At 40.1% G+C, this 12,535-nt stretch overlaps 1 protein-coding gene across 3 annotated transcripts in view; it reads right to left on the bottom strand.

Moving 5' to 3' along the window:
* Positions 1–12,535, bottom strand: part of RAMP1 (receptor activity modifying protein 1) — a 118,936-nt gene that overhangs the window by 32,217 nt on the left and 74,184 nt on the right. For 2 of the 3 annotated variants that reach the window (XM_056535708.1, XM_056535710.1), the window contains exon 2: positions 9,040–9,178. In XM_056535708.1, the coding sequence (XP_056391683.1) occupies positions 9,040–9,178 (139 nt within the window). Of the gene's footprint in view, positions 1–9,039; positions 9,179–10,561; positions 10,635–12,535 lie in introns of those variants that run through there. The other variant, XM_056535709.1, reaches the window with a different exon arrangement.

The following is a 12,535-nucleotide window of genomic DNA, read 5'->3' as shown; positions in this document are numbered from 1 at the left end:
CTCCAGCCATACACTGTAATGTGGGGGAACTACAACCTATTGTGGGGGAAACTATACTGCCAACCTAATGAGGGGGAACTACAACCAAATGTGGGGGGGAACTATACTGCCAACCTAATGTGGGGGAACTATACTGCCAACCTAATGTGGGGGAACTACAACCTAATGTGGGGGAAACTATACTGCCAACCTAATGTAGGGGGAACTACAACCTAATGTGGGGGAACGATACTGCCAACCTAATGTGGGGGGGAACTACAACCTAATGTGGGGGAACGATACTGCCAACCTAATGTGGTGGAACTATGCTGACAACCTAATGTGGGGGAACTATGCTGCCAACCTAATGTGGGGTGAACAATACTGCCAACCTAATGTGGTGGAACTATGCTGACAATCTAATGTGGAGGAACTATGCTTACAACCTAATGTGGGGGAACTTTGCTGCCTGCCTAGTGTGGGGGAACAATGGTAAGGTACCGTATCGCAGTAGAGGCACAGTCTTAAATGGCGAGTATATCCCAAACGCTATATTTTAACTGTAAAAGTTGGGGGTTGTCTTATACGCCGGAAAATATGGTAAATAAAATGTATATCTGTATCTAAATGTTTAACCAAAGCAAAACTGAGATGCACAAGACCTACTAATGTTCAGAATACACATGTATATGTTCATATGCATATTTCTGCACATATTCCCCAAAACTAAATATTAAGTACAGAATAGAAAAATGTCTCAATTAGATGTAGGGGCCCTTATATGTTCAAATGTTTCCTTGATGCAGCTTTGTGGGTGAATTTAGGTCTCAGAAAACTATGTGGAATCTGAGTAGACTTGGCCTGAGTGTGTTGTGGCACTGTAAGTAAGTGGAATGGACACAGGTCACTACCTAGGTAAAGTTATTTAGCTAAGTAGCTGGAAGGAAAGTGGGGTTGAAGAAGAAACCATACTCGGTGTACAGTGAAGGTGAAACTGGTATTGTGCAAGTAACAAGGTGAAATTAGCTTTTTGCAAGAGCTATGGTCAATTGATATTGACCTAAAGATATCTAAAGTAACACTGTGCTGTTGTTACTATATGTTGAAGCGAGCAGTCAAAGGTAGGTTGGGGTAATTCCAGGTAGTGGCTTTATATTCACAAGGACCTTCCAAAACAAAGTGGCTGGTGCAAGCCCGCCAGTAATGCCAATGTGGATCAGGATGAGGTTAGGGGATGGCACTGTAAAGTTTTCGCTAGTGGTAGCTGCAGACACGGTGTGTGTGTTTAATGTATGTGTATTTGTATGTATATATGTATATATATATATATATATATATATATATATATATATACACAGGGGTCAAGTATGGAAACTCACCCAAGATTCCCTCTCAAGGGCTGGTCCTGCATGACAATAAATCAAGAGTTGATATAGACACAGTCACTCGGTCTACCAGCAATAAAGGACTCCAACTTTGTAGACTAAAACTTAACATTTAATAAGTACCATTAAAAATGTCCTCACAAAACTGGGCACAAGTTATAAACAAAATAGGTGCGCAAAAACAAAACTACTAAGAGAGTATTCAAATTGATACCATACACAACTGAGGTATGGATAATTGTCAAGGTGTTGCTCACTCAATAATGACCACAACCCAATATTGTCACTGATACACACAGGAAAAATATCAACCTGGCTCTCTCTTGCCCTTACCCCCTGACACAGGGAGGGACTCAGGGTGGGACAACAGGGGGGATTGGTCCGGAGCCTATGTACTCCCTACGATACCCCTATGCTATGCCTGCTCCTAGGCGGAGTTGACGTGCTTATAATTACAGCCTCACTCCAGATCCTCCCCTATTATACTGTAATGCCCTAAGGTATAACAAGCAACAAAGTCCATAGGTAATAAAGTGATAATACCTTGATGGTGCACATGGGTGATTGTGATTAAAGCAATGGAGGCTCAATCCATATCCAGACATATATTCATGGAAGAAAAAATCACAAAGCACTTTCTGCGTTTAAAACACTTTTTCTTTTTAGTATCCACCTTCAGGCAACAATTTTGAATAGAAAATAACAGACAATATTCACCCCAAGTGCTCTCAAGCGCAGTTAATCAGAGCTCCATTCAATCTTCACCCTTCAGCGGGCATAGGGAGTTCAGAGAACCTTCCTTCCTCTCACGAAGGAGACCACTGAATGAGCGCCGAACACTTCCGACGTTTCGGAGGACACGCCCCCTTTCTCAAGTATCCCTTACCGTGCACCCATCACCAATTACATAGTCATCAAATCTCGCGAGAAACGCTCTCTGTAACGAGAAGGTAAATTTTAAAAACATATAACCATCGTTAAAACTATGTATCTTGCACGGTAAGGGATACTTGAGAAAGGGGGCGTGTCCTCCGAAACGTCGGAAGTGTCCGGCGCTTATTCAGTGGTCTCCTTCCTGAGAGGAAGGAAGGTTCTCTGAACTCCATATGCCCGCTGAAGGGTGAAGATTGAATGGAGCTCTGATGGACTGCCGCGTATATCAGTGAGCACTTGGGGTGAATATTGTCTGTTATTTTCTATTCAAAATTGTTGCCTGAAGGTGGCTACTAAAAAGAAAAAGTGTTTTAAATGCAGAAAGTGCTTTGTGATTTTTTCTTCAATGAATACTGTAATGCCCTGCCATGAACTGACTCTCTCTCTATCCTGGCCGATACCCTATATCTTATCTAGTCACATACACTGCTGATAAATTGTGTCCATATAATCAAATATAATATATAGCTGCAGGGAGATAGTACAATAGGGCACAATAAGACAGTAGCATCACTATTTAGGTGCAGAATGGTTACTAGGTACGCATCTTAGTATCACTATTTGTATGCAAGGTGGCTGCCATATATGCATAAGGTGGCTTCCATATATGCATAGTTATTTCCCACAAAGATGTCACCTAAGTGGACCCCTAGCATACAGATGACTGCCACTCTGGATATCAGATATTATCACATATGCACAGTGCAGCTGCTCTAATTTAACCTTTAATGCGGTCTCTTTAACAGGCTTCTGAGACCTTGATACAACCTATATATAAACATGTATACGCAGTGAAGCCAATTGCTCATCATACTATGTGCCAATTGTCCCCCCCCCCCCCCCCCCCAGATGGAACTGTGTGGTCATCAAAGATCCATCTATGATTCAGATACATAGACAATGTCTTTGTTCTATGGGGTGGAACCAGCGACGAATTTGTGACCTTTCTTAACACCTTAAAGGGTACCTCTCATCAAATAAACTTTTGATATATTTTAGATTAATGAATGTTGAATAACTTTCCAATAGCATGTTAATGAAAAATATGCTTCTTTCTATTGTATTTTTCCCGATCAGTCCCGTCAGCAAGCATTTCTGACTCATGCTGGAGTCCTAAACACTCAGAGCTGCCAGCCTGCTTTGTTCACAGCCAAACAGGCTGTGAACAAAGCAGGCTGGCAGCTCTGAGTGTTCTCCTTTGTGAACAAAGCAGACTGGCAGCTCGTAGTGTTTAGGACTCCAGCATGAGTCTGAAATGCTTGCTGCCAGGACTGGTAGGGAGACCCCTAGTGGTCATTTCTTTGAAGTGGAAAATGAAATAGAAAGAAGCATATTTTTTTAATAACATGCAATTGTAAATTTATTCTGCATACATTAATCTATAATATATCAAAAGTTGGCTGTGGGCTGTTTTTAACTTACGAGATCCAAGAAAAAGAATTATCTTTTTTGGATGTAAAAGTAAAGTAGGATGATCAGGGAAGCCTCTCTATGACTTTATTTAGGAAGTCAACTGCCACCAATTTCCTATTACATTGGATAAGTCATCATCCCACATCCCAAAAAGGGGTATCCCGAAGGGACAGTACATCAGAGTCCACAGAAATTGTTCATCCAACCAGGAGTTCTACGGACAAGCAAGAATCCTACGTAATCGTTTTCAAGCTAGGGGTTACCCTGATGACTGTCTCCACTTCGCCTTTAATGACGCAAGACAACTAGACAGGAGCAAACTCTTAAATCCCTCTGAGATCAGACAGATAGATGGGAAGATGAGAATTGTCGGGATGTATGATGATAAGTCACATATGGTCTATATTATTATCTCCAAATATTGGAATATTCTTCTGGCAGATCCCCACATTAAAGACAATTTCTGAGCGCCCCCTGATCTCCTACAAACGGGGAAGAAGTTTAAAGGATCGACTTGTCCAGAGTCACTATTCTAGACCCAAAAGGAGGGCACATGGCTAAAAAAAAACACCAAGGGAAATTTTGCCTGTGGTGGATGTTCACCAAAATATATACAGCTCAGTCTAGTGTTATTTATGGCCACCCAATAACCATCACCAAACAGGCCACACGATATCGTAATGTATCAAAGTATTAAGACAAACTTTATTATGTAAAAATAAATTTTTACAATGTTAAAAAACATACAAGGCACAATTGAAGTATACCTCTCCTTTCTTTTTCAGTTTGTGATACCAAGTGCTTCTGTGGTATTATAAATAGATGGTCACAGACACAAAATATGAAGCAGCCCTAGTATAGTAGCAAACAGCATAATGCATATATAAAGTATAAAGCTAGCTGCCCACATAACATAAACATCATAGTATTACAAAAATGGTCTGTGCACCTAATGGGGAGATACCTCACCTCCAGCCCCTGTGGTGGATGTGTAGCTTGCCCCCAGATGAAACAAGCAAATGGGTGGACTAGTTCGACCACGGGTAAATCGTTTTGGTGCAGGGATCTCACTAGTTGTAAGACTAAGAGCCATATATATATTTGCCAATGTCCTTGCCCAAGAGATTATGTCGGCATTTAGGGAAATACCCTGGATGATTGGTTAGCACATGGGAGATGTTAGAAACAATCGCAACACTTTTGTAACCTTGCCTGATAAACAAGAGTCATATCGGTGGATTATTTAATGTAGGAATCCTATTTATCTGGTATGGAATAGTACCGGTTTTCTCTGTTCATTCTTTATATTGTTTACAATTGGTCCCAAGTACATAGGTTCCATCTGTATGTATCAACAATTAATATCTGCATTTTAGTACTGGGACATCCCTTTTATTATGTCGCCCATTATGTCTGGGAGTAGGATAATATCACCTTATCCCTACCCTGACTGACTTGGTGTGCTATACTTGGCACACAGTATGATGAGCAATGGGCTTGCATTTACCTCCTCTATAGGCTACCATGTATTATGAGCAATAGGCCCCTCATGTAGGTGGTCTATAATGACTCCTATTTCTCTCAAAGACCACGGGTGTAAGAGTTATGACCATTTATCTATTTTTAGTATCTACCTAGACAATGAATGTCATCCTGTGAGTATATGCATACAGCGGTATCGAGAATAGCTATTCTCGGGATACTCACCTGTTTTGGACTATATTTTTTTTCCAATCTAGTGGCGTATGACCGACAGAAGGGCGGACATTCATCCAGCCACGCCAATTCTAGCAAAGCCAGCTGAACTAGCTGACAGGTATATGGATCAGAGCGAGACCTGGGTTGTGCGACATCACATCCAGAAGCGGGCGATGCCACTGAAGGGATGCGTTCCACACTGGATGCTCAGTGGGCGGTGTTTGCGCTTCAGGCGGCATAAAATGAGATCATGCGCTGTCATCAACAGCCGCTGAGGACTTCCTGTTCATCGGTCACAATACGAGACCCAGGATGGCTTGCTCTTTACCGAATACCCTATCTATCTCCTGACGATGAGGGCACAGGAAACGTGTCGAGATAATAAACATCGCATCATCAGAAACCTAAGTATCAGCCATATTTAGCATCTCAGTATCTCTCTATAACTATGTTTGGAAATAATCAAATTGAGGTATATTCAGGGTATGGACTTTGTGGGCACTGTAACAGCCTGTTAAAGAGACCGCATTAATGGTTAAATTAGAACAATTGGCACACAGTATGATGAGCAATGGGCTTCACTGTGTATACATGTTTATATATAGGTTGTATCAAGGTCTCAGAAGCCTGTTAAAGAGACCGCATTAAAGGTTAAATTAGAGCTGCTGCACTGTGCGTATGTGATAATATCTGATATCCAGAGTGGCAGTCATCTGTATGCTAGGGGTCCACTTAGGTGACATCTTTGTGGGAAGTAACTATGCATATATGGAAGCCACCTTATGCATATATGGCAGCCACCTTGCATACAAATAGTGATACTAAGATGCGTACCTAGTAACCATTCTGCACCTAAATAGTGATGCTACTGTCTAATTGTGCCCTACTGTACTATCTCCCTGCAGCTATATATTATATTTGATTATATGGACACAATTTATCAGCGGTGTATGTGACTAGATAGGATATAGGGTATCGGCCCGGCTAGAGAGATAGTTTCTATTCTCTAGTAAGAGGGTCAGTTCGTGGCAGGGCATTACAGTATAATAGGGGAGGATCCGGAGCGGGGCTGTCCTTATAAGGACATCAACTCTGCCTAGGAGCAGGCATAGCATAGGGGTATCATAGGGAGTACATAAGCTCCAGACCAATCCCCCCTGTTGTCCCACCCTGAGTCCCTCCCTGTGTCAGGGGGTAAGGGCAAGAGAGAGCCAGGTTGATACTTATTTTTCCTGTGTGTATCAGTGACAATATTGGGGTTGTGGTCACTATTGAGTGAGCAACACCTTCAAGTATGGTCTATGGTATCAATTTGATTACTATCTTAGTAGTTTTGTTTTTGCGCACCTATTTTGTTTATAACTTGTGTTCAGTTTTGTGAGGACATTTTTAATGGTACTTATTTTAGTCTACAAAGTTGGAGTCCTGGTCCTGCATGACTCCTGCTAATAGTAAGGCTGGGTTCACACTACGTTTTTCAAATACGGTTCCCGCATATGTTTTCTATCAAAAACCGTATGGGAAAAAAATGGATGGAACAGTATTGGAAAAAGTAAACCGTATGCGTTTTTAAACAGTATACTGTTTTTAACCCCTTAAGGACTCAGCCCATTTTGGCCTTAAGGACTCAGACAATTTAATTTTTACGTTTTCATTTTTTCCTCCTCGCCTTCTAAAAATCATAACTCTTTTATATTTTCATCCACAGACTAGTATGAGGGCTTGTTTTTTGCGCGACCAGTTGTCCTTTGTAATGACATCACTCATTATATCATAAAATGTATGGCGCAACCAAAAAACACTATTTTTGTGGGGAAATTCAAACGAAAAACGCAATTTTGCTAATTTTGGAAGGTTTTGTTTTCACGCCGTACAATTTATGGTAAAAATGACATGTGTTCTTTATTCTGAGGGTCAATACAATTAAAATGATACCCATTATTATATACTTTTATATTATTGTTGCGCTTAAAAAAAATCACAAACTTTTTAACCAAATTAGTACGTTTATAATCCCTTTATTTTGATGACCTATAACTTTTTTATTTTTCCTTATAAGCGGCGGTATGGGGGCTCATTTTTTGCGCCATGATCTGTACTTTTTTTTTATACCACATTTGCATATAAAAAACTTTTAATAAATTTTTTATAATTTTTTTTTTAATAAAATGTATTAAAAAAGTAGGAATTTTGGACTTTTTAAATTTTTTTTCGTTCACGCCGTTCACCGTACGGGATCATTAACATTTTATTTTAATAGTTCGGACATTTACGCACGCGGCGATACCAAATATGTCTATAAAAAATGTTTTTTACGCTTTTTGGGGGTAAAATAGGAAAAAACGGACGTTTTACTTTTTTATTGGGGGAGGGGATTTTTCACTTTTTTTTTACTTTTACTTTTACATTTTTTTACATTTTTTTTTACACTTGAATAGTCCCCATAGGGGACTATTCATAGCAATACCATGATTGCTAATACTGATCTGTTCTATGTATAGGACATAGAACAGATCAGTATTATCGGTCATCTCCTGCTCTGGTCTGCTCGATCACAGACCAGAGCAGGAGACGCCGGGAGCCGCACGGAGGAAGGTGAGGGGACCTCCGTGCGGCGTTATGAATGATCGGATCCCCGCAGCAGCGCTGCGGGCGATCCGATCGTTCATTTTAATCGCGAACTGCCGCAGATGCCGGGATCTGTATTGATCCCGGCACCTGAGGGGTTAATGGCGGACGCCCGCGAGATCGCGGGCGTCGGCCATTGCCGGCGGGTCCCTGGCTGCGATCAGCAGCCGGGATCAGCCGCGCATGACACGGGCATCGCTCCGATGCCCGCGGTTATGCTTAGGACGTAAATGTACGTCCTGGTGCGTTAAGTACCACCTCACCAGGACGTACATTTACGTCCTGCGTCCTTAAGGGGTTAAAGGTGTATACAGTTCCGTCAGTTTTTATAGAAAAAAAACCCATACGTTTTTGAAAATTTTGTCCATTTTTAATGGGAGGGGTCTTGGGTGGGGACTTTAGGATTCAAATGCGCATGTGCAAAGTAAAAACGTATACGGTTTTTACCGTATGGAACTGTATACAAGTGCGTTTCCCATTGACATCCATGTTAAAAAAAAAAACGTATGCAGTTGCAGTACGGTTTTTAAACCAGAGACAAAATCGTGTTCAAAATCGTGTCTTCTCGGCCCTCTCCGATGACCTCAATACGCTGCTGCGCGCGTCATCCAATAGGAATGGCGTACGCAGCTGCGTAATGACGTCGCTACGCTGGCCCAGTAAGGCCTTGCGGAAGACAGCAGAGGACCGGAGAAGACAGCAGAGGACCGGACTCCTGGACCAGGAGAGCCCAGCGGAGGCCCGGGGTCACCATCGGGAGCGGCGGGTACACCATCGCGAGCGGCGGGGACAGGTGAGTACAGCTTCCTATACTTTACATTGCACAAATCCCTCAACATACGATGGATTCGACAAACGATGGCTCGTTTGGAACGAATTACCATCGTATGTTGAGGGACCACTGTTATATATATATATAAAAAAGTTTTGTTTGAATGTGTGTATCTTCTAACTCATCTATATTAATGGGCATGGATTGGAATATGTCTAAACGTGTACTCACTCTGTTGTTGCCTCCCAGTCGCACCACAGCTTCGTTCCTAACTCCTCCATCCTTAATTGGAATTGTAATAGGCAAAATTTATTCAAAAGGCTTGAATAAGACTCCTTGTCACATTCTGCAAAAGCCATCAATGGAGGGGCTGAAAGTAAAAAAAAAAAAATAATAGGTTACATTTATCTTGTTCCAAATAAGTACCTGTCAACTAAAACTGTAAAAATGTACATCAATGACACACATTTATCATCTGGATATTTACACAATAATTGTGTCACTCGGTGTCTCAAACCACAGCTATGATTACCATACCAATAGCACAGATTGGCACATAAATGACAGACGAATGTACAACAATAACTGCAAGTACCAACAAATACACCCTTCAGTTTGAGCACATTACAGTCAACATTTCCTTTTAATAATAGTGAATGGACAGGAAAGTAACCTATTATACAAGCTTGTTTTTTTCCATCTATAAGGATACATTCACATGAGCATATCAACAGACTGTTTTTGTTTTTCTTTGGCAGATCCATTTGTATCAGTTTGGAAATGGAAATTTTACTAGATTTAGCCTTTTTGTAGGTGGGAAAGTCAATTTCAAGTTTTATTAAGAAAAAAACAGAAAACAGATTCCAAACAAAATGGTTCAACAAGAAGCATATCCTGCAGCTTCCGGTTTCCATAGACATGCATTATACACAACACAGATCCTGTTTTTTACCAAGACAGAAAAATTTGATGGTCTAGGTTTGTCTACAAAAAAATACTTTATTATATATATTTTTTTTTTTTAGCAAATGTTTATTAATTATAAATGATGCATGCCAAGGCCAAAACAGCAAACACAGCATTCAAAATATAAATAGGGCAATGCTTCAATAAAGGTGCAATCATAGTCATAATTCAGCAAGTTGCATGGTAGGTAGAGAGAAAAATAAATGTTTAATAAAGAGCACCAATTATACAATATTTATTTGATATATATTATATTTATTTTTTATATAGAAGTGATTTACAAATCTGTTTAATTTTCTGGCACCAGTTGATTTGAAAAAAAATGTTTTCCACCGATGTACCCCTTTAAAGGGGTACTCCGGCGCTTAGACATCTTATCCCCTATCCTTTGGATAGGGGATAAGATGCCTGATCGTGGGGGTCCCGCCACGGCGGGACCCCCACGATCAGGCATCTTATCCCCTATCCAAAGGATAAGAGATAAGATGTCTAAGTGCCGGAGTACCCCTTTAAAGACCTCTAAAGCTGGCAATACTTCATTAATACACGCGACCTAACATTTTAATCCTGTTCACCTGCACTATAAACCAGTAAATTGGGTTTGGTGTGGGTGAACAGCCTGTCGGTTTCCCTTTAAGTGTTGAAGGTGATCTCTGAAAAATGTACGTGCAACATTAGGTATTGAAGGCAATAAAAGTTTATTTGTTGTTAGAAAGGAATGGATTTGCAAGTACATGTAAAATTCCCTTGGTCTAGGGAGAATTTGGTAGATATATTAGAAAAGGACCTTAATTCTTCGCCTTGGAAAAGATCCTGCAAATATTAGACACCTGTGCTTAGCCAGGTGGATAGACTAAGACTGGAGATAGGGGAGATTTATCAAAACCTGTCCAGAGGAAAAGTTGCTGAGTTGCCCATAGCAACCAATCAGATCACTTCTTTCATTTTGCAGAGGCCTTGGTAAAAATGAAAGAAGCGATCTGATTGGTTGCTATGGGCAACTAAGCAACTTTTCCTCTGGACAGGTTTTGATAAATCTCCCCCCTTTGGGAGAACTCTAGAAAAGTAAGAAGGGTCTGCAGCTGATGACATGGAATGTCCATCACTACAATTCATTTGTAAACTCTTCAGACCACTTCCCTTTTTTCACATATTGTTATATTTTTTTTTTTTTTTGTGGTCTTGTGTTCAAATAAAAATAAAAAATAAAGTTTTCCCCCATCATTCAGCACTTAATACCCCAATATTGACAGTGTGAAAACAGAATGTTAGAAATCTTTGCTAATTTACTAAAAAGAAAATCACTCAAATTTTGCATGGACATAAAGTATTCAAACCATTTGCTATGGCTCCCATTCCGCTTGATCCTCTCGGAGATGTTTTTACGCCTTGATTGGAGCCACCTTGGGGTTAATCTAGTTGATTTGACAGTATTTTGAAAGACGCAGCCCTGTCTATATAGGGTCATACAGATGATGGTGCATATAAGAGCAAAAAAAAATGCATGAGGAGGAAAAACTGCCTGTAGATCTCAGAGACAAAAAGTTGTAGGTTGGCTGATAACTTTTCTTCTCATGCCACAAGCTGGGGGGGGGGGGGGGGAGGATTTATCAATACTTACACAAACTGGCATTAAGAAGTTGCAAATTTTTCAAGCAAATCAAGTCCAAAAATAGCTACTTTTTTGACACCAGAAAACTGACATGTAACCCTTGGTAAATTCCTCCCAATATCTCATCATTACTCTTTGTAGTTATTCAGTATATAGGTAACAGTATGTTCACAATCTCTGAAGATAAATTAAGGGGCAGTTTTGTTCGTCCCGTCTTGTGAGAATAATGGAAAGAATATGTTTACATCCGCCATTTTTTTTTGTGATTTGCAGTTTTTATTCATATTATGGGGGAGGGAGGAAGTGATTCTGTATGTTAAACTACTGTGATGTCTTTAACTCCCACCACCTGCCTCCCAGCCACCCCCCCCCCCCCCCCCCCCCCCATCATTTCTACTCCCCGGGAAACATATATTACAAAGTTTCTTGCATTTGCTTGTACTATTGATCTATGCAAAATAAAGAATAAATCGAGTATACCTCATCTTTATATGCAAAGTATGTTGTGAAGGGAGCAGAAGCTTTTTGAGTTATTTGGTACACCCCTATTTCTACTGCTAATGTTAAACTTAGCAGAAGAAATCTGTTCTTCTCATACTTAGTGTTTTTCGCCGCCCAGAAATAGTAAAGACTTTTGTCAGTTTTTTTAGTCCACAAAGATAAATCTTTTATTAAAATGTAAACCTTAGGCATTGCATAGAATAAACAGAGACTAAATATACAAATTTAAAAATCCATTCTAAGTGTGAGGGTCTCCAGCTGTCAAATCTGTCTATTGAGAATAATAACATTAGTACGTGCTGGGTGGTAAAGCACCGTCTTGGTCACAAGCCTCATGCCTACTCACACTCTGTTTATAGAATTCACAACAATCCAATGTATATTTCCATGGTGACATTCTTTCCATTTTCCTCTTACTGAAATAATCTCTTATCAATGATCAGCCTGGAATTGTCTTGTGTGGCTTCCTATGAGGCTATGATACGAGAAATTTAGAAATATATATATATATATATATATATATATATATATATATATATATATATTGCACTGATAACTTGGATCAAATACCGCTATTTAGCTTTTTATTTATTGCATATAAAACTTCAAACAAGACATGAAATAAACTCGGCTGACATATAAAGTGCT

This window comes from Hyla sarda, chromosome 8 (genome assembly GCF_029499605.1).
Source record: "Hyla sarda isolate aHylSar1 chromosome 8, aHylSar1.hap1, whole genome shotgun sequence".
NCBI classification, from domain to species: domain Eukaryota; kingdom Metazoa; phylum Chordata; class Amphibia; order Anura; family Hylidae; genus Hyla; species Hyla sarda.
Note: the sequence above shows the minus strand (reverse complement) of the source record. Positions and strands in the feature narration are given on the sequence as shown.